The sequence below is a fragment of the Rhineura floridana genome, chromosome 12, assembly GCF_030035675.1.
Source record: "Rhineura floridana isolate rRhiFlo1 chromosome 12, rRhiFlo1.hap2, whole genome shotgun sequence".
Taxonomy (NCBI): Eukaryota; Metazoa; Chordata; class Lepidosauria; order Squamata; family Rhineuridae; genus Rhineura; species Rhineura floridana.
Genome location: NC_084491.1, coordinates 5,648,174 through 5,671,502, shown reverse-complemented (window position 1 = coordinate 5,671,502; position 23,329 = coordinate 5,648,174). Strand labels below are relative to the sequence as shown.

Genomic DNA, 23,329 nt, shown 5'->3' with positions numbered 1-23,329 from the left:
GAACTTTGGAAAGGGAATGGCCACCTTCTGATCCCCTGATCTGGGACAGACGTCTGAAGATCCCTGTTCCCTTTCCTCTAGTTCCCCCTCCTGAGGAGTTTCCTTAGGAGGGGTCTAACTGAAGGCAGGGCATAGCCTTAGAAATCAAAATAGGATAGGAGAATACAGTCTCTTCTGCACCGGGGATGGCATGGGGGAATCCTGCCCTGAAAGTTCCCCTTCTTCCTTCTCCGAGTCTGATGCAGCAGATGACGGGGGGGCACCCTCCCCCTAGGAGTCTGGTCTAAGAGAAAGGCAGTCACGCGAGAACCCAGAACTGGAGCATCTTTTGCGCTGATCTTTCTGGGCTTTAGGCTTCTTTTGCTCTTCTTCTATCTGGGCTGGCATCCAAAGAGGGGGAAGAGGAGGAGGAAAATGAGAAGTAATCATGGCAGAATGCCCTGGAGTGCTGAGAACCTTTTTCCTGTCCGCACAGGCCCAACGCTTGGCTAAGGAAGCCCCCGCCTCCCCCATCATGGACTTATTAAGCCAGGCCAGCATGGCTGAAGAGGTAGAGGGCTTATCTAAATGGTGAGATTTGGCACGCTTTTTTCCTGCAGGAGTCACGTGTGCGTCTTCCCCTTCCGCCAGCTGAGTAGAAGGGAGTTGAGTAAATGAAACTATTTCAGGCAGTGTCTAGCATGCTACCTGCCACTGAGGCGAGGGTGACTAGGGGATTGCTGAACTGAGAAGTAGTCCCCCCCCCCCACTCAGAGATCCATCTTCCTTGGCCAAGGCTCAAGACAGGCTGTCTCTCCCCCAGGGATAGTTAAAATCCCAGCTGAAAAGGGCTGGGGCTGGAACTGCCTTCCCCGATAATAAAAGCTTAGCAGCTTTACCTGAAAACAAGGTAGCAAGGAGGCAAATCACCCGCCGTGGAGGCCCACTGCCCCAGAGGGGTTCTAAATCAACAAAAAACCTTGGATAGCGAGGGACCAATCCCTGCTCCTCCCAGGCTCTTAAGTGGCAAAGCTCCTGAAAGCTTCCCTCTCCATAGTACCGTGGAAGAGTGTGATGTTCCTGTAGGTTAAGCATCTGTAAATATGGTAAGTGCGGGTCTATTAGGTGATGTATGGTAATTGACAGAGAGAGAAAGGGGGAGTACATGGGTGAGAAGCTGAAGTATGCTGGATGAGGATTGGCTGAGTGGCTGGCTGGCTGAAGGTATAAATGGAGGTTTGTGAGTGATGGGGGGGAGAAGTTGTTGAGTTGGTTGGAGTGAGGTTGTTTGGTGAGGGTTGGTTGACAGAGTTCTGAGTGAAGATTGGATTGTATATGGCTGATATTTAAAGAGGATATATATGAACAGAAACATAAAGAGTGACCATATATGAAACCATACGCTTGTGAAACATTCCTAAAGTAATCTTGTTATTTCTTGTTGTTAGTAAATAAATACTTATTTGGTCTACCAAAGGCCTGATCCTTGGCTGGGGGAATATACAGACCAGAAGGGAGGGCAAGGTAATTACCAAGGCTGAACAGAAACAGTATCTAATGGTGGCAGCAGTGAAGGGAGGAATTGTAACAAGTCAAGTATCCAGAGCAACCCAGAGTTGTATGCTTTATATATAAAGATACAAGGGGGTTGGGAACAGCATAGGCACACAGTCACAAAGTAACAAGCTATAGAGAGACTGAGGCAAGGTCTCTGGCAGTATTGGTTACAGGAAGTGACTGGTGGTGCTGCCTAGCAGTGGGATCTAGTGAGATCTGTGCTAGAGCGGAGTGAGAAACCATATAAAGGACGGTCCTGACTGGTGGTGTCCCTGGTGGTGCCTAGTGAAAGGCAGTAGCCACAAGCAGGTGGGAACCTGACAGGGAGAACCAGGGAAGGACGTCACAAAGAGCATTCCAATAAAGGACAGCAGGGGGAGGCATGAGACAGATCCACTGCACCCTGGTGCTTCTCACGCCTCTTCAGAAAAACAATTCCTCTCTTCCTCCCTCATCTCTGCCTATTCACTTAGGGTGGGAAGTTGAAGGAGAGAGGCAGAAGACTGTGTGCTGCAACTGCACAGTTGCTGAGGAAAAACTCTCTGAGAAGAGCAGATAAAATAACTACACTGTTCCTGAATCCCTTATGGGGACCCAGGAGGTATTGGTTGACTCTGTTGCTCACTGAAGGCAGAGTCCAAACCTGGAGAATGGGAAAAGGTTCCTCCCCCTTTAGGCTGGCCACAAACTAAGCTTTTTTTTTATAGTGCTGACGAGGGGCTGTGGAGTTGGTACACCAGACCTTCAACTCCGACTCCTCTATTTTTCTACTGTCCGACTCCGACTCCAACTCCTTCATGAATGGCAAATGTATATTAACTAGTAATAACAAATTTACTGTAGTAAAATAGTAAAGGTAAAGGTGTCCCCGCACTTACAGTGCGTGTCGTTTCCGACTCTTAGGGTGACGTCTTGCGATTTTTACTAGGCAGACCGTATATATGGGGTGGGATGGCCAGTTCCTTCCCCGGCCTTTCTTTACCCCCCAGCATATGCTGGGTACTCATTTTACCGACCACGGATGGATGGAAGGCTGAGTGGACCTCAACCCCTTTTACCGGAGATTCGACTTCCTCCTTCCGTTGGAATCGAACTCCGGCCGTGAGCAGAGCTTTGGCTACGTTACCGTTGCTTACCACTCTGTGCCATGAAAGGGCTTATAGTAAAATGGTAGCACAAGGCATTTCATCATCACCACGTGAATTCAGAGCTTGGAAAAGTTACTTCTTTGAACTACAACTCCCACGAGCCCAATTGGGAGTTGTAGCTCTAAAAAGTAACTTTTCCAAGCTCTGGATTCACGTGGTGGTGATGAAATGCCTTGTGCTACCATTTTACTACAGTAAATTTGTTATTACTAGTTAATATACATTTGCCATTTATGAAGGAGTCGGAGTCGGAATTGGAACATTTCTGCTGACTCTGACTCCACCCAAAATTGCTCCCGACTCCAACTCCACAGCCCTGGTGCTGACTCTGCCTCTAGGAGGAGGATTTAATTAATTAATTTATTTAAAATATTTCTATCCCACCCTTCTACCCTATAATTGGGCACTCAGGGCGGCTTACAAAAATAAAATCAAACATGTACATAAAATTGTAAACAATAAAATCACAAAAACATTAAAATAAATTAAAATACATAGAATACAATACAAACACACACATATACAAATATATAGGGAGTGGTACTAAAGGGGAATACAAGGGTAAAATTTAACCCATTCCAGTCTGCTCCACTCCTCCGCTGACTGAGAAGTTACATTTTTCCACTTGTTAAACCTGACTTGTGTTGTCAACTCACTTGCGATTCCCCAACATACGTCTGCAGCAGCCTCTTTTCTAACCTGAGGGGCCCCAACCCCATGACTCACCACTGGAGACCATCCAGCTGACACAGTACCGAGGGAACACCGTCTGCGGGTTGTCGCTGTATGTTAGCAAGTAGTCAAAGCCATTCTGAAAAGAAAAAGGGAGTTATACCGGCCCCTTCCCAGGAGGCCTACTGGCAAGGACAAGCCCCCCCCTACTTTATTCCCTCAATTTCTACATAAAGTATATTCAAAGACATATCAAACGATCAATAAAAAACACAAACTGAACCAGAACCACACCAAGGACTAAAGGTAGCATGGAAATAGTTAACAGCTGGAAAACCACACAGGAGGCTCTCCAAAGCCAATCTTAACGCTCAGGGAAGTTCTCATGGGCAAAGGCAATTTGGGGGGGATCTGTTCCCAGGTTATTAGGGGCTTCAAAAGGTTAGCACCAGCACTTTTTAAAAAATGGGCACAAACAAATAGGCAGCCAGGGTGTGGTAGTCAATTTGGCAGAGATTGCTAACCTTTTGGGACCTGTTGGAATATTTGCACACCAGAGAAACTGTCATGAGCACCACACACATGCATGCAGGAGCCTATTCTATGGGATACAGAGGAATGCTTATTTCAAGCCTAATTTCAGGTGGGGGGGGAGGGGAACCCTGTTGGTACATGCATGCCTATGGGTGCTGCATTGGCAGCCCTTACAATACAGGATTGAAGCAACCAGCTTGGATCATCTGGAAATGGCATAGGGACCAGTTTAAGGGAACTGTGTATGTCAAAGAGCTCAAGAGATTTCCCCAAAATAGCATTGCAAGCCAAATTCAGAGACCTGGCAGGTCTAACTAGGCCTGTGGGTCGGAGATTCCCCATCCCTGGATTAGCCTATTTATCCATAGAGCTCAGTATAGTCCATTCTGCTGGCCAGACACTTTCAGGAGGCAAAGAGAAATCTCTCCCCCCAACCCCAATCACCTTCTGCCTGATGCTGGGGACTGAATACAAGGTCTTCTGCATTCAAGACACAATGTGCTACCCCTGAGCTATAATGGTGAAAGCAAGGCAGCCACAGCAGCTATGAGTAGCATCTGGGAAACGCTCAAGTCAATTATTGCAGTTCGTACACAAACTGGAAGCCATGAAACCACTAGGCAGCTTCATTCAAACATGGCATCAGTCCCGCCCTGCTCAAATATGGGTATTATAGGAGCCTCTCCTACATAGCCTTGAAAAGTATCACGGTGATGATGCACGTAGTATTTAAATAGTGCTGCACCACAGACATAAGGACCTAATCATCGATCTTCAAGGCATCTCTGTATGAATTCAGATCAGCCACAGAATTCTAGGCGAGTGGTTCTACAACAGACTGAATACCTAAGAGACTATTCTAGGAAGGAGGGCCCATGACCTTCAGGGTGCAACTTTGTACTGTGAGGCATTATGCCGACACCATTTTTGTAGTATTGTACAAATTTAATATGAGTCTCTCCAGAAGTCATCTGATATTGGACAAGTTGCGTTAGAAGTTTGATTCATCTCCATTAAAAAAAAACCCAGCCATTTTAATTCAAGAGCTGTTCCCCAATTCAGTCTCAACTCTCAGATACCCTTTCAAAAGCACCAAAACAAACTTTCCTTGGCTAAGGCTGGAAGCTCACCTCATCAAATGACTTGTGAGGGCGGATAACCATCTGGGATTCATAGGTTCGGACACGGACAAATTCGGGATCTTCTGGGACACTTGGGTGCTCAACCGCTCTGGCAAAGAAACAGGAGAAAGGGCACACATTTTCACAAAACCAATTCAACATTTCCCTTTGGTTCTATATGAAGAATTCCTCACAACTCCAACTTCAACCTATTCTGCAGCTCAAAGATTTTTAACAGGGCAATGGGGAACATACGGAAGGTTCACCAGGACCAATCTGAAAGTGTTTATAACACAAGGGTGTGGCAGAAAACAGTCCCACAACTTTATGCACCCAGTTACCATTTCCATTTCCCCAACACTGGCTCACATAACCTCTCCAAATCATTTGAAAACCCAAGGGGGCAGATTTATGCAAAATAAGTAGATCCATACAAGTTTAATTTGCAGAATAAATACAGCACTTGGCACAGAATCCCTTACCGTGACACCAGCACCATCAGATTGTTCTCCTGGTCCACATTGTACCGTCGCACGTACACATAGTCCCGTGAGTACATTGGGTACTGAAAGGAAGAAGAAAGGACACAGCTGTCAACCTGGAACCTCCATCCTCAATACACCTGTGGCATGATATGGAAGCCAGAGAAAGGAACACTCACCGGAAAATGAGTTACCCAGTGAACAACCTCTGATCCAGTGTCCTGGTCTCTCTCAATCACCTCCAGTTTGATGACCAGTGAGTCCCACTTCTTCCGATATTCTGTATCCAGCTAGAAGGGAAGAACCCAGAACAGAGCACATGGGGTGAACTTGAGGTTTGTTTCCTGCTTGCTAAAATGCCATTGAATAAATGCTGTGACACTCCACTAACAGGCAAGATGGCAGCTTGATAGCTTCTGGATTACTGTGCATTTCAACCCCCCAGGTAAGGATGGAACAATCTGTCAATTTCAGTCTCTCAGTTTCTCATTTTTCCAATCTTAAATTCAGTTCTCCACATTTCTGCAGCAATCTGAATTTTTTTCTAAAAAAAACCTCATGAAAATTCGTCAGCATTTTAATGTGAATTTCTCCTAATAAATATATTTTTGTATTCAGTTTCGACTAACGTACACATTTTTTGTTAGCAATTTATCCTAATATACTGCATTTTTGTATGTTATTCATTTTGTGCAAACTTTCTCCTATTACGTGCATTTCGTAAATGCTGCTTGGTTGGAGAACTGCATCATAAAATTCGGGTAAGTGCAAATTCTGAAGGATGGCTGAGTTTCGGTTCTCATATTGTTTCAGAAAGTGTGAATTTGATAAATTTGGCTTTAAATATGAACTGAATCAAATTTCTTGCCATCCCAACCCCCAGGAAAGTTTTACCTAAAAGCTCCACTGAAGCAGCTTGCTAAATCATCAGGTGGAGACGCTTGCCTCCCACAATATATTTGGGTCTGGCTTCTCTCTCTCTCCAAGGAATGCAAGTGAGACTCAGAACACAATGGGGGGGGGAAGGGCTGGCCTCCTGCACAAAGCTTTCAGGATGCCCCTTTCATAGAAGAGGCAGAATAGACAGACATGCCTGGAGGCACAGAGAACCTGGGGGGAGGGAGGCACTATTTGGAAAGGGGTAGAGCCGGGTGAGAAGTACAAGCAATCAGGCGCTTGGTCTTGGCACAGTCTCTCACCAAATGTAACTGCCTCCTGCAGCCAGGACTGCTGTTGGCTGCTGATGGCTGCTGCCGTCAGGCTTGAGCAGGAAAAGCACCTGGACTGAGATCACAACACTGTGGTGCCCTCAACACTCCCCTCGCAACCAGGCATCTTCAAAAACAGGAACAGCAGCAAAAACAAGGATGTTCAGAACGCCAGATGAGTTGAAGATTTGTTATGGCAGCCTTTGCCAATCTGGTGCCCTCTGGGGGTCTTGGTCCACAATCCCCATCAGACCCAGCCAGCACGCAATGAATTGGGAGTTGTATTCTAAACATCTGGAGGGCACCAGGTTGGTGAAGGTGTGTTAGGGACATCCTACTGTCAGTGAGGGACAGGGAAGAGGGATGGAACACTCACCTGCACATTGAAAAACTGCCTAGGAGTCACATCTGTGTATGTCCCAAAGACTGCAATAGAACAACAAGATATAAATATCATGGCAACTGGTAAACAAGGAAGGGTTTCAGACAGTCTGCAGGTAGACATGATTTGGAAAAGTGACACTGGATTGTGGGCACTATGTAAACACACATCAGAACTGGCACATAAAAGTAGCAACGGGGGGGAGCGGAACTGGAGACTGACTTGATGTAGAGCAAGCAGATTAACACGGAGACTTTAACTCCCCCGCTGCCAGCAAACATGGAAACCTGCCACGCCTCCTCTATGCTCACATTCATGGAATGGTGTTTTCCCATACAGGGAGGGGTCCACATTTCCTCTCACTTGTTTGCCTTCTGGTGGGAATGGCTCCCAGCAGCCTCCAACAGTCTTTAGCAGCCTATAGGGTAAGAAAAGAAAATGCAGGTGTTCCTCCTGAGATTTCTTTCCTTATCCACGCTGCAGCACAAGTGAGGCCAGACTCCATCTCTCCCTGGAGTCCTCTGGGAAGCAGAGGGCTCGAGGAACTGGTGGCTTCATCAGCAAGCCAAGCGGACATTTCCGCAGTGGCACGACATTGCTGGCTCATGCTCAACCAATCACGGGAACCTTTTCATTTGCCCCAATTGCCAATCCAGGTGTTCCTTCCAGCCTATACCTGTCATGTCTTCCCCCACCTCTAAATGCAGAGGACATTGCATTTGTCTCTGCTGAGTTTCATTTCATTTGTTTCAGCCCGGTTTCCCATCTTATCAAGGTCCCTTTCTGAAGATCGTGATCTCCCTCCCAGTTTTGTCCCAACTGCAAATTTGGTAAGGATTCCCTCCACCATCTGAGCCGTTGCTTAAAAAAGATTGAAGCACACTGGGCCCAGATTAAAATGACTGTTTTTATCTGCTTTGTTTTTAGTCTGCAAGCCACTTAAGTTTATTTTTTAAGGGAGGAATATAAACGTTAATAAAAACAAAGCAGGTAAGGGTCTTGCCACACAAATGGACTTCCAAATAGGCTATCCAAGACTCAGATGGATCAAGAGGATGCTGAAGTGGAGACTACCTCGGTATTGGTACAGATGAGTCCCTGCAATTGGGCGCCTCCACAGCTTGAAGTGCTTCTTGTCCATCACCATTTCCCAGCTCTGCTCCTCGGAATCAGAAGCTGTCTCCTTGTGGGGTTTGGGCTCCTGGGACTGGCTCTTCCCTTTGTTGCCCCGGAACAGCTTGTTGACTTCTTCCATGTGTTTCATCTCTTCTGCAGACCTTGGGAGAGGACGGAGAAAGGAGAACACCGATAATAATCAGGGCTCGCTCCGTCCAATTTAAACTTATCAGGCCTCCTTTGCTGGAAGACCCTCATCACTCCAACTCTTTGGTTTAAAACTGGAACGGCGAAGGCCAAGGCATGGAATGCCATGAAAACAAGAGCATTCTTCTCAAAGCTGTACACCAGGGGTGTAAGCAGCCAGATCCGTCCTGAGCAAAAAATGCCTCCAGGTAAAGCATTGTTTTGGTGAACAAAGAGCACTATTTCCCCACAACCACTGCCAATGTGTCCCAAGTGACTTACATGAACATCTGCAAACAGGGATGCTGGCAGAAGTGGGCAGTTCACTGTGGACTCACTGCTGCTCATGCATGTAAGTTGCTGGGGTTTTTTGCAGCTTCCACATAATGTCATCCTCAAAATGCCACCACATTCCCTCCCCCTCAATTTAATCTGCATTTACCTTTTTTAAATCAGATTTTCCATGGAAAAGGTAAATCTGCATTAAATGGGAAAATAGGGGGTGGCCTTTTCACGACAACGTTGTGTTGATACTGCTTGAGCAGCATTGGAATCCTCAATAACCTGCCATACGGAAGCGCTCAGTGTTGATTGTCTTTTGCAGACTTCTTTGCAAGGCTACTGTGCACAAATTTCACAGATGGTCTTCTGCTACACCTTTCTGGCACAGAACAGCAGAGATACTAGCACAGCTCAAATATGATAAACAATGTTTTTCATTACATGCTGGAACCTTGAGCTCATGTACTCTACCTCCTCTATCTGATGCAACCAAAAAGTGACGATGAGAAGCTTTAACTTCCAATTTCAATTAAGCACAGTTTAGTGTTACACCAGAACCCTCAACTGTGGTTAATTTTAACTATGGTTGGCTGAAACTTCATAAACAATAGTTTGAAGTTTACTTGCTTCAACTAGCCATAGATAATAACCACATAGTGTGTGGGTTTAGATACAAACACTTAACTGTAATTAATCTAAAAATGGAGGCAAAACCTTTAGAACTTCCTTCTCTCAGCCACAACAGAAGGTGAGAGCATGGAAGCCTCACTGCAGCTTGTTCCCATTCACAATAAGCCACTGTTTATCATTATGTCTGAATGAGGCCACTGTTCATTTAAAGGATTTGAAATCAGACCCACTGATTGCATGCAAACACATTTGTGGGGAGACATATAGAGGTAAATACAGCTCCCTCCCTCCCTCCTCCTCTAGATATTCCCCATGTGCAGAGAATAATCCATCAGGAACTAGTCACAGGTGGCAGCCCAACCCTCCTAAGAGCATAACTACTGAGGTAATGTGGAACACGCAGCTACCAGCCGTGCTATTATTAGTCTACACAAAGCCCTCAGAGGCAGCTTCTCACTGCTGCTACAATTTGCCTCACAGGAATTCACACTTCTTAGGTAGCTACTCATTAAGGATCCCTGCCAAAATAGAGGGGAATCTGGTGATTTTACACAACACAGGCTTACCCGTATCCAAAAGGCTGCCCGCAGGCTTTGTGGATGTCTCTTCTGCACTATCCCACTTGCAGGAGCGTCATCCGCTACCCTCAAATGAATAAGGACTCCTTAAGCCTCAAGGAGAAAATGCAGAGATATGCCCTCCTGTCACCATAACAGAGCAGCACAACTGCTCAGTGCCATCTTGGAAATTTACGCCACTGGCCAGCCATCACAAGGGTTGCATTTCATTACAGAATTCTACAGACACTCCTTTAAAAACAGACAGACAGTTGCCTCTCAGAATTTGCCCTGGAACTGGGCACAACTCACTCTGGCATTCTCATCAAAACACAGAATTTCATGCAAAACAGCCCCCTGTGCAAGCACCCTCCTCCCTTTCTTTCTGTTCTGAATTCTCATTGCTGGGACTGGCCATGGTTAGCCACTACAAAACACCAAAATCAGGGGGCTCCCCCTTATGCAGCCCCCCATCCCCTCTGCTAGTTTTCCTGCCACTCCCCAGCTGAACCAATAAAGGGAAAGCGGGGACTCCTGTTTCTAAGCTGCCTTTCAGAGCAAGTTCCCCCAAGGCAGCATGCAGTTAAAAAAATTGCTAGTAACTTTTGTTAAAGAGCAGCTTACAGGCATACCCCGCTTAACGTTGCTTCACTTAACATTGCCTCGCTATAACGTACATGCTCCATACGTCCCCATACCCCACTTAACATTCGCGCGCTTCGCAATAATGTACATTTTATTGGCATGACGCCGCTGCCATCTAGTGGTGATTGCATGCAGTACAAGTGAAGACAATTGCTTCACTTAAAGTAGATTTTCACTTAAAGTATACTCTCCGGTCCCATTGCGAATGTTAAAGCAGGGTATGCCTGTACAAATCTAATTAATAAACACCTTCTTCTTGATAGTTTCTGTTGCACTTTTAGCATACAACATGCTTTAAAATAGGTTCATCCCTTACAATCAAATCAGTCCTGTTCATTACCATATTACAGAGGGGGACTGAGGTTCAGAGTGTGACCTCCTGAGAGCCACTTGGCGTCTCAGCAGTAATCAAGCCTAAGATCGATAGCTGAGGACCAGCCACCTTCTGCATGCTCTGGAGCTGTTCCCCTCTCCAGGCCTTGTTACTCGAGGGTCCTTGGCAGATGGGTGGTAAGCCAAGAACAAACCTTAGTTACAGCTTCTGGTTTGTTTGGAGAGAAGCAAGCCATGAGCCCAGGTCTGAATGTAACATTAAGCCAGATCATGACTTAGCTCCTGGCAGCAGGAGCAGGGAGGAGCGATTTCAGTAGCATGCTGTTTGCTCACCTTCAAAGCCTGGTTTAGTTTAACTGGGTTTACAGTGTCATGCAAAGCAGGCTATTGGTTCAGAAGGAAGCAAGTTGTGTGAATAGGTGGTGATGCATAGGCTGGAACGAAAAACCAGACATGAAGTCTTCTCCTGGGTTTAACAAATGCAACAAGCAAATTGATCAGTGTATCCAGTCATGTTTCAACAGCAGCTTTAAGACAACAGGTACAGCCCACTGAGAACTTCTCCTGTGCAAACTCCACTGAAGGGAAAGGGTGTAGCTCTGTGGTACAGCACATGCATTGCATACAGAAGGTCTCAGGTTCAATCTCCAGCATCTCCTGGCAGGGCTGGGGACACCCATGCCTGAAATCCTGCAACCCCACTGGCAGTCTGTATACTACTGCCGTCTTGACTCAGTCTAAGGCAGCTTCCTATGTTCCTGTTAGACTGGGCAAGAGCATAATGATGTCTTATTTTGGTATTTCTAGACTGCCTTTCAGGGTTGTTCCTTTTAAGGCAGTTCCCAATACGTAAAAACACATAAGAATATAAGAGCTTGCTGGATCAGGCCAGTGGCCCACCCACTCCAGCATCCTGTTCTCTCAGTGGCCACCCAGACGTCCATGGGAAACCCCCAAGGAGGACCCGAGTGCAACAGCACTCTGCCTTCCTGCAGTTTCCAGCAACTGGTATTTGGAAGCAGATTGCATCATGGCTAGTAGCCACTGCTAGCCTTATCCTCCATTAATTTGTCTAAGCCTCTTTTAAAGCCATCCAAGCTGGTGGCCATCACTGCCTCTTGCGGGACCAAATTCCATAGTCTCTTCCAACACAATCTAGAACAAATTAGAAATCATACAATAATAAAATCGAAAAAAAAAATTATCACAATCAGGGCTGTGGAGTCTGAGTCTGAGTCGTGGAGTTGGAAGCAATTTTGGGTGGAGTCAGAGTCGGTAGAAATGTACCAACTCCAACTAAATTTTGACTGACAAATTTTTTAAAATATAAATTCAAAATGTCAAAGAAGCTTCCCATGAAGTCAGCTGTAGTTGAGCATTTCACCATAACTCAAGATGGAAAACATTTTGTGTGTCAGTGTATGACACAGGACCCAGATGAAGACAAATGCTGTGATGCCAAGATCAGTGCATATTCAGGCAGCGATAAAAATGCTCCTATGAGAGCTTCCAATTTAAAAAGACATTTACAGCCTTTTCCAGGGCTGTGGAGTCGGAAGCAATTTTGGGTGGAGTCGGAGTCGGACAGTCGAAAAATAGAAGAGTCAGAGTCGAAGGTTTGGGGTACCGACTCCACAGCCCTGATCACAATAGCAGATGACAGAACACACACATAAAAACGCAGACAAGAAAACCAGAAAAATTTTAAAACCTGCAGCAGTTAAATAGCAATAATCTTCAATTAGAAGCAGTTTTGAATTTTAAGAAATCTTCAAGGCCCATTTAAAAGTCATTACTGTAGAGGGCCATACATAGCTGTTCAGAAAAGGAATTCCACAGACACTAGTGAAAAAGCCCTGTCTCTACTGCATGCCTATCTAATATTTCTTGGTAGTGGGCCCACAAAAAAAGCCTCAGATGCTGATCTTAGGAATTAATTCCATAATGTTTTATCATACTGCAGCCTCCCAAAAACAAGTAGATGACAACTGCAAAGGAACAGACTAAAAGTTACACAATTTTAGTAGCTGCTGGAGAAATGCAGGAAGAGTAATGTTGCTTGTTCTTGCCCAAGAAAAACACCAACCTGTCCTTAAAGGCAGAAACAAGCGCTGGGATCCAGCTGATTTCAGGCAGCCTCTTCAGAAACTGCAACTTGAGCAGGAATACCCAGAGCATGAAATGTTTGTGGAAGAATTAAACATGCATAGACCTAAGGTCAGCAATATGCTAATATTTGAAAATGTTACTCAGAAGATCCCTTCAGAGATTGGGTCTAGAACAAGATCTTCTCTATAAAAGCTGAGGATACTTAGAAACATTAAAACTTGCCTTTCCTGGAGTTCAAACGCTCTCACAGTGAGCTCCATTCAAGTCAGCCTCAGAAATAGCACAACATTTTTACCATACCCCCTTGGAGGCCCAGGTTTGGAAGACTACAGCTCATCTTTAATTTTTACAAATTTTGCAAAAGACAAGGCTACAAATAAGAAATAACACAAGAAAAATCCCTAGAATTACAACAAAGGTATGTAAAAATTAGTAAGATATAAAACACAAGTTAGCGTTCAGTCTGAGTATTCTGTCTCTTCACAAGTTCCACAGTGTTCAGCATGGAGTTCCCAAGATACTGGTCATTGATCTTCCACATCAAGTCTTTTAGCTGATTACAGCCCATCTTGATGGCTGGAGGCTGAGTAACAAAACAAAGATAGACCATGCACTCTGGCAAAACAGAACCCAATTAAGTTTAAAATTCACTGAAATTTCCTAACTTAAAATTAAAATTCCTGGAAGCCAGCACAAACATGCTTGCAAAACTGATCTGATTTATACTTATGCAGCAGAGAAGTTCTAAAACTGGGTTTGTGTGTGTGCACAATGGAATACCACACATATACCAAGGCTGACTTCCTTCATGCCTTTGTTCTCTGAGCCACATTCCTCAGGGGAATTGGTAAGAGGGTGCTCCTGACAAAGGAGGAGGCAATCTGCCATCACAGAAAAAGAAAGGAGCTGTCTGATGCAAGCCCTTGCAGGATCTTAGAAGTCCAAGAGAAGGAGAGTCTGGGAAGCAGGCCATTCCCAAGCTTGAACCTTCAAGGATATTTCAGGTTCTGCTTGGTAGCTTAGATGGCTTTCCAAGAGAATTAGACAAATTAAAGAGCAATATGCCCCTCAGCGATTATTAACTTAGTGGAACATAATTATTGGTGGACATGATTATTTTAATGTTTTTATAAGTTACCATGTGGCATATAGTCTACACTATTAGGAATCCACAGGCAGGTCAAGAGGGAACCTGGGAAGCCAACACACAGAAGAGTTCCAGTTACAAAGATGGATTCAACAGGAAACAAACAGCTGTTTTATTGATCCCTGCAGGCCACACAGGAGAACCAATCCAAGTTGGGGATCTAAGGTGAGGAACTTGGAGTCCCATTTTATTCCCATTATTGGGAAGATGAAGATGCTTGAAGGATTACCATCTCACCATCCCCAAGGGATAATGCTGACCTATCGGGTACCCAGTGCATCATCCGCCACTTATTCATAAGTGCTGTTGATTTCACAGGCCATTAATCACATCATCCAGGCAGGATTCTTCAAGGTTTTTTGTTGCTGCTGCTGCTGAAATGCTGCCTCGGAGGTGAGGCTCCAAACCAGACTCCAGTCTTTAACTCCCAAAGCATACACACGCACACACTCAACTCCATACTCATGACTGCATGTAAGGAAGCAATTCTAATCCCCAGTACCCAATCAAAGGAATACACCTCAATTTTGTGGGGAACATTATGAAGCCTTGCACCTATGGGCAAGTAACAATTCTTTCTATGCAAGCAGGTTACCATATCTACATTTCAAAATCTTCTGCTGACACTCCTTTCCTTTCTCTCTCAGTGCCCCAAAGTCATATTCTGGAAAACTCCGCCGTTCCCCCCATGATCAATGCCTCAGGCCTATAAGCCACTTTGCCCCTTTAAGACAACCTTCTTTTTCTTACTAAATGTATACCCCACCTTCCACACTACACACACAAGGCACCTCTCTCACACACACACACACACACACTCACTCACTCTCTCCCTCTCCCTCCCTCTCTCTCTCCCTCCCCCCCTCTCCCTCCCCCCTCCCCCTCCCCCTCCCCCCCTCACCCTCTCCCTCCCCCTCCCTCCCCCTCCCCCTCCCCCTCTCTCTAATATTGTTCTAAGCTGTCACAGAAAGCCATGGGAGGTGTGCAGCAGTGGGGTGGCAAGTGAGGTGAGGGCATGACGGAAGCAAGGATGGCTGATGGGGAGGCAACTGAGTGGGCAGGGTAGCCAGGTGTAGGGCAACTGAGGTGAGTGGGTGGCTGTGAGGTGGGCAAGCAAGCAAGGGTGAGTGGGCAAGTGTGGAGCAAGCCGGCTAGTGGCTGTAGGGGGAGGGGCAAGCAGCCAGGAGGCAAGAGAGCAGCCAGGAGGGGGGTAAGCAGTGGTGAAATCCTGGGCAGCTTGCAGGTGGGGAGGTACACTGCAATGAGCTGGGCAGGGGCAGAAATTTTCTTTTCTTTTTTTCCCATTAATTTTATTCAAATTTTCAAGCACAAAACAAAACAAAACAAAGAAGAAACAGATTAAACAATAAAATAAAATGTTGACTTCCGATTTGTCGCAGATCAGTTATAGGTCTATGATATATAACAAACCTGTCTCTTAATATATTACAAAATCACTTTCCTCCAGTAGTTATCTTAATTAATCATCAAATCTCATTAACATCACTTTATTCTTTCCGCAAAAAGTCAAAGAGAGGTTTCCACTCCTTGAGAAATATATCCATCGATTTTTCTCCAAATAAACATGTCAATTAATCCATCTCATCAAGTCTGCTAGGTCCAGTAATTTCAACAGCCATTTTTCCATTATCAGTGTTAATTCCATCTTCCAACTTCCATCTCTGCACCCATAATAATCTTGCTGTCATAGTCATAGTCATATAGTAAGAGTCTGATGGGAATTTCCTTCATCACAAATATTTCCTTGCCATCAATTCTGAATGTGTTGCTGAAATATTGTTGTAAAGTCATATCTCTGTTCCTCTTTTTTACGAAATGCACTAGCACATCTCTTGAGAGTTTTTCCATTGTCACATATCTGGAATTAATTCTATAAATTTTCTCTTTTTCAAGTTCCATCAAATCATTCCAGTCCAGAAATTCCATCGAAGCATTGATAACTATCTCTGATATCTTCATCAATTTCTCCAGGGACAACGCCGAATTCCAAACAGTAATCTTTATCTCCAGGATCCACAAACTCCAAATATTTTTCCAGTTCCACACTTGATATATCTGTTCCAATCTCCAGGACTTGCATCCTCCCTTTAATTTTTGCCATAAAGTCAAAATCTTTTTCCAATTCCACATTTGATATATCTGATCCAATCTCCAGAATTTGCTCCTTCCCTTTAATTTCTTTTTCATCTTCTATTGCTTGTCCATCTGCTCCTTTTCTCATATAATCCTTTATTTCTTTCAACTCCTGTTTCACTTTACCAAATTCAGTTGCCATCTCTTGTCTACTCTGTCCTAGTTCTTGTTTCGTTATCTTAATCTCATCCATTATCTTCTAAAACATATCCAGAGGGGAAAACCCTTCCAGGGATACATCCAGGGTCTCTGCCACTTCTTTGATTGTCATTCTTAAAGCCGAAGAAAAAACCCTTCAAATTTCCAATATAGCCACAATTCCCAAGCAAAGAGTAATTTGCTTCTTTTTCCAGCAATAAAGGGGTTAATATTCCAGGCCTGTTGACATCATCTGGCCAGCACAGTTCTTATCTCCCGCACGTCCAAGAATGCAAAACAAATTTGGTTCACAACGCCGAACAATTAGTAACATACACAAACAGCAGATTCGTCTAAAGAAAGTAGTCCAAGAAAAAGTAGTCCCAGACATATATCAATCAAATAATCATCTAGATCAGATTTTCTCTTCGGGTAAGTTGTCCCTCATCTGTTTTAATCTTTATAGTTTCCAAATTCAGGCCAGCTTTTTGCCATAAAAAAAAAGATAAGCTTTTTAAATTTTCTTTCCTCCTCCTTAATTCCTTGTATAAAAGAGAGAAGTGTAATTCACCCAGGTATCTTGATTTCTGATTCTTAAACAAATCTCTTTTACTGTAGCAATTTAAGCCAAATGATAAGATTAGACAGAAGAAAGCTCGCCCGTTGTGGATCGTTTAAAAGAAAAAACGTCTCGCTTTTTTCAGCCCAGCTTGCTGGAAGTCCTAACTCCGTCCTCGGCTGCTAGGTATGCCTTCCTTTCCCAGGGAATTCCTGATCGATTCCAGCCACCGACAGCCTAACGAAGTTTCTGTGGATAATCTTCGGTTCACCCTTGCCTGGGAGAACATTTATACCAGTCAAAGTTCCCTTTTGACTGATTTTAAACTGAAAAAAGCTTCCTCTGAGACAGAGCTCATCTCAGAGGCAGCCACAGGCGGAGCAATCCTTCCGGGAAGAAGTTTTCAAGGGGGCAGCAGTGAGAGCAGCAACAGGGCACAGAAACAGGGAAGGAGTGTTAGCTGGCCCATGGTGGCTGGCATGTGCCAACGCTTGGAGGCACTGGGGGAATTGCAAGTGGGGGGGCAAGGGGAGTGGGGTGCTGGGGGGTGATTGCTAGTGCTTGGGGGATGCATTTTCTCATGTGTGTGTGCTTGCACGCACACTCACATGCACACACACACACTTACAGTGTTTACAAGCCAGGGGGAGGGGGGCTTCTCACAGGACTACTGCAGCAGATGGCAAGGAGGGTGCAAATCTGAGAGAGGGACATAGGAAGCTGCTTTATGCTGAGTCAGACCCATTTGTCCATCTAGCTCAGTACTGTCTGCACTGACAGGCAGCAGTTCTCCAGGGCTTCAGGCACAAGTCTCAGTCCCGGCTCTGCCTTGAGATGCCACTGGGGATTGGACTAGGGACCTTCTGCGCCCAAGACAGATGCTCTAGCATTGAGCTACCACCCTTCCCCTCAAATGTGCCCATGCAACATGCACACAAAACTGCCTTATGCCAAGTAGTGGTCCATCTAGGTCTGTGTTGCCTACACTGACTGGCAGCAGCTCTCCAGGGTGTCAGGCAGGGGTCTTTTCCGGCCTTTGCTGGAGATGCTGGGGACAGATGCTCTACCACTGAGCTACAACTTTCCTCCCTGGCAGCACCTTGCCACCGGACTCCCTCTCGGGGAAAATAAGGGAGCCCAACATCTTGGCCATGTTCAGGCAGAATTTAAAGATGTTTTTATCTGCCCAGGCGTTTGAAACAGGGTAGGAACATTCAGACACTTTAGATTTTAAAACTGTCATTTTCTCACATCACGCTTTGGAGATGTGCGGTAAACACTTGGAAGACACTTGAAGGCAGGCCTGATCTATTATGTATCGATATTATTCCTTTGTTCTACTTTGTTTTTTTAGTTTGGTCTCTTGTACTTAACTTCAAAACAACTACACAGTTAGTAATTTGTACCTCACATATGTTTATTACTGTTTTTGGATTTCCTGATGTTCAGGGTGACCAACTGTTCTTGGTTCTGTTTTTAATTGAAAGTAATAAAATATATGTTTTTTTCAATTGTCATTTTAACCTATTTTGGAAACCATCATCCGATTTTATATTAGCAGCTGCCCTGGGGACCCCTCATGGAGGAGGGGTGGTATATATATTTAATAAATAAATAAATAAATAGTTGGAGAGGAAGTTAAGTGGGGGGGCCCTTTGGGAAGGAGTTTCAAAGCCTTGGTGCAGCCATTGAGAAGGCCCTTTTCCACATCCCCACTAAACATACTTCAGATCTCCCGAAGATTTTAAAAACCTGGCACTTTCATACAGGAAAAGGTGGTTTATCAGATATCTTGGTCCCAAGCCATTTACGGCTCTAACGGTCATAACAAAGACTGTGATTTGTGCCTGGAAATGCATCAGAAGCCAGTTACATTGCTGTAACAATGGAGTCCAAACTCCTAGTAACTATCCCTGGCTGCACCATTCTGAAGCAGCTGAAGTTTCCTAATACTTTTCAACAGCAGATCCAAATAGAACATGTTAAGAGTCATCCAGACAAGATTTAGCTAAGGTAATATTCTGTTTCACATATTACACAGCCCTTCCTTCCCAAGAGTAGACATTTAAAATAGTGAAACTGTAGTTCCTCCCCTACTACCTGTTGTAGACAGTTGCACAGAAGATGCAACCTATCTTAAGTTTTAGCAGCATGTGTATAAACCAACAAGCAGTTTTAGGGTGTGGAAGGTTCCCAACATTCCTTATACAGCCTACTCAATCTGCCATTGTCCAACTGTTATACAAAACGCCACATGTCCCAGCAGAGTACTAGGGACACTTTTGTTCTTTTACAAGTTTGCAGCAGAAAGGGAGTAGTACTTGTAGTAAAGAAAAAAAATGTAAATTAAAAAATGTAAAGTTAATTATTGCTAAATTATTAGGCTAGCCTATCTAGAGCCAAACTATCACAGAATCATTTATTGTAGTTCAAAACAGCCCAGGTGGCTGAGAAAACATGACTGCAAAGCCACAAGTCATCATGCCTGTTCCCATGCACCTCTGTACCCATTATCACTTTTCCTGATTATTTAAATATTCCTAGCCTGCCTCTCACGCTGGCTTACAAAATTAAAAAAGACCAATTAACAGAAATACTAACTACAAACAGCAGCAAGATCACACACATACAGTACTATTCCTCAAAAGACACTATAAAAGTATCACTGGCCAGAAAGCAAAGGCTCCTCCAAGCCAGAAGGAGGTCAGTCTTGCCTCGCTATTGGCAGGCAGGCCAACAGCTGTTGGGTCTGGTTCCCTCTCCCCTTGAGGAAGAACTTTAGAACAATTGCTAGCTGCCTTGTGGCTGCAGAGGCAAAGGGAAACTGGGCCCAAATGCTTAGCCAGAGGAACAAAGGGCTGCTAACAGCTCCTTCCCTTCAAACAAACAAAAAACAAAAAAATGCATTAATTGCAGGCTGTTCACCAAATCATTGTCTCAGGGCTGGATGATCACAAGTCCACTCACCAGATTTACCATAGCAAGTCTCTCTTCCCATTCTGGGAAAAACAAAAAGGCCAGGCCTTTCTTGTAGGCTCGGAAATGGGCAGGAGGCCAGAGGAACTGTTGTACCACTGAAGCTCAACATGTCATGACACAAGGCTTCCCCCTCTCCCATTTGGGAAGGCACAGGACCCAACAGCCACAAGTTTCAGCTGACTGAGAAAAGGCCAAACTTTGTAGATCCTTCCCACTTAGGGGAGAGCCATGGAATAAATATTGATCCTGCTGCTATCTCATCTGTCACCTCCCCAAAAAATCCACAACAAAGAGACTGAAATATTGGCTACAGAATAAAGCATGAGAGCTGAGAAGTTCAAGGAAGATGACATGCTACCTGCAAAATTTATTACAAGCACAGAATGTTTTCTGTCCATCCAAGGCAACTGCTGTGGCAGACCCAAGGACTCTTAGAAGGGAACAGTTCAAACTCACCTTTTCAGTTCCTCTTCTTTGATCCTCTCCTCTTCCCACAAGAATACACCAGTGAGAGCTGCCATCAGCTTACAGGCATTGGCGTGACGCCCTTGGAACTTGCGCCACAAAGAACTGAAGAGGCTCTTGCGCGTCCTCTCAGAGTAGATGTTACTGTATAGCTGTCCAATCTGCTGGGCACGCTGGACCCTTTGGCCGGTCACGTAGCTGCACTGGTTGGCCAGAAGAGAGAGGAGGTTCTTCTGCCTTGAACATTTCTCTGTGCCTTTCTGTAGCCAGGTGAGCAGCCACTGGTACCTGCCCTTCAAGGACTTCTCATTGCGCCAAACACCCAGTTTCTCTTGGTAGCCGATGAAGCGGGCTATGTTAGCATAATAGGAATAAATGCTGGAGGGAGGCCTCCATTGGAGTGGGTGGAACATTCCTGCCAAGCCTCACAGACTTGGAAAGAGAAATCAGAACAGAAAATTAGTCACAGAAGATGCTAGCAGTCTTTCACCCCTACACACTTAGAATTTGCCCTGCTAACCTTGCACTGGACACTTCCCAGACTCTAGTTCCCAGACTCTAGTGTCACATTAGGATTCCAAAAGCCACCAATGGAGCAGAGAAGCTAGTGCCTCAATCCTGGAAAGCCCCCGCCCTGCCAGCAACAATCCATCAAAACCCAGACAGAAGACTTTCTTGACCTAGCTAATACTCAACAAACAGCAACTGTAGAATTTCAGTTGTCCAAATGTCAGTAATGCAATTTACAGAAACTCTCACCATAATACACCTTTTGCTTTGTATAATTTTCCTGTGTACAGCAAAGAGCTTGTAAAAATATAATTTGCCTTAACGCATTTTATAAATGAGATCATAAGTCAATTCATTAATATGTAGCACACCTGAGAGAATTATTGTGCTATTATTCTCAATGCAGTGCTCTGTTGCTATTTTAGTATTATTCCTTCTATTTAGTTTAAAATTAATTTTACTCTGTTCTATGAAATGGGACTTTAAGCAGCCTTATCTAGGCCAAAACAAAAGGCTGCTTGAGATTTTATAATACAGTGACAGACAAGTCATGCATGCACTGTTTGAATCTGTGCTAATTTTCCATTCCATTCAAGCATGGTCGTCCTTCAACTGGCCAGTGAGCAGGTTCAAAAGGAAAGATGCAAATTAATGACTCACTGTACTAATATCTTGCTTCTGTCAGGAGCAGGCATGACTGGCACAGCAATACAAGAGACAGGAAGAATACAGAAAAGGAATGGGAAATTAAGCCTGAAAAGTGTGCAGTTCTGAAAGCTTACTTCCAAGATCTGAACAAGTTTGTCCATGAAATATGTCTTCTCCATAGCAGCACAATCACTGATATGAATTGAGAGGAAAGGAAGAGAATGAACACAGCCAAGCCACACAAATCAAATGAAAGGGGCCAAATGTTCACCACATTCTTTGCCAGAAAATATGCTTATCAGACTACTTAAGAGGCAGTCACCTCACCACATAGGATTTTTGCCTCTCCAATCAGAGAAACAGGGGCCAAAAATAAACAGTCTATCACTCCCTTCCACCCGGCTTTGACTGGACATTAAAACCATGCAGATAATCTGCATTAGCAGCATTATTAGCTTTCAGTCTTTCAACTCAAGCTTCTAAACAGCATGTGCTTAACCAGCCACCCAGCAATGACCCTGATGCCAGAACATTAATAAACACCTTGTACTCAAAGTATGAGAGGGGGAAAAGCATAGACAGATAAGCAGAGAATTCTGCAGCAGCTGCTACAGAACACCCTCATTCAGGCCTCCTTCATGCTCTGCACAAGAATATCAAGTAACAGAAAAATGAGCAGCAAGTACTCTTCTCTTAAAGCGGCTGCAGCTGGTCACACACAGAAAACTATCAGTCCCTGACTGACCAAGGAGGAGCTTGTGGGCAGGAGCAGAAAGTCTTGTGGGCTTGGTAGCAATTCTTTAAGGATCCCACAGTAAGTCACTTTTAGTCCAGTTTCTACAAAGCAAGTTGAACAGAGAGCAGCCCCAAGTAAGTGGAGTCTAATTTTCTCAGGGGTCACAGAACCTTTGCACCCTTCTAACAACTCCTTAGGGTACAGAAGCTACAGCCCTTACAGTCAGGTGCATAGAGATGCAAAGGCTTTTAAGTCTCTTGGGCACAGATGATAGTACCCAACTAAGTAGCACAGTGGGGAGGAGAGCCTGGCTGGGAGTCCAGAGTCTGTGAGTTCAAATCCCCACTCGTGTCTCCTGGGCGTCAAGGGCCCAGCTAAAGATCACCCCACAGCGAGTGCTCAGGGGTTACGTGCCCTGCCACCTGTGCAGCCATGGGCAAGCTGAATAGCCCCAAGGAGCCCAGTTGCTCCCCAGCTGGAAGTTGTGGACAAGGAAGGGGCTGGCTTGTGCAGCTGTGGCAAGCTGAGCAGGCCCTAGCCAGCTGGGGAGGATTAGCCTCAGAGGGAGGCAATGGTAAACCCCCTCTGGATACCGCTTACCCTGAAATCCCTATTCATAGGGTAGCCATCAGTCGGGATTGACTTGAAGGTAGTCCATTTCATTTCAAGTTCTCCTCAGAGCAGAGTAGATTGAAATTGATGGGCCTATGTTAGTCACATCAATTTCAATGGGTCTACAGAGTATGACTAATACTGGATACAACGCAGATCATCCAGTCTGCAAACCACTTATAATCTCTACTTAAGACCGTTTAGTTTTATTTACCAACAAAGCTCTGAATAAAATAATAGCCACTACTTTTTCCAGTTAATTACTTTTTAATTTGGAAAGTATTTCTGAAGGCTCCTGCTATTAGATTAGACTGGTTTTCAGTGGCTAAGGAACAGCATCCAATTCAGGAGAAAAACAAACCCTACAGATGTTCAGAGTAAACCAGCATAGTTAATTAGAGAAGCAGTGCTCCAAACTTCCCACCAGGACACAACTTTTC

The 23,329-nt window shown here is 44.7% G+C and overlaps 1 protein-coding gene across 2 annotated transcripts in view; it reads right to left on the bottom strand.

Moving 5' to 3' along the window:
* The window catches only part of STARD7 (StAR related lipid transfer domain containing 7), a 34,960-nt gene that overhangs the window by 10,270 nt on the left and 1,361 nt on the right, over positions 1-23,329 (bottom strand). The window contains exons 2-8 of one of the 2 annotated variants that reach the window (XM_061592961.1): positions 20,375-20,815; positions 8,158-8,360; positions 7,078-7,127; positions 5,673-5,783; positions 5,494-5,576; positions 5,021-5,120; positions 3,411-3,495 (exon numbers count right to left, since the gene is read on the bottom strand). In XM_061592961.1, the coding sequence (XP_061448945.1) occupies positions 3,411-3,495; positions 5,021-5,120; positions 5,494-5,576; positions 5,673-5,783; positions 7,078-7,127; positions 8,158-8,360; positions 20,375-20,796 (1,054 nt within the window). In that variant the 5' untranslated portion in view covers positions 20,797-20,815. The remainder of the gene's footprint in view (positions 1-3,410; positions 3,496-5,020; positions 5,121-5,493; positions 5,577-5,672; positions 5,784-7,077; positions 7,128-8,157; positions 8,361-20,374; positions 20,816-23,329) is intronic. The other variant, XM_061592962.1, reaches the window with a different exon arrangement.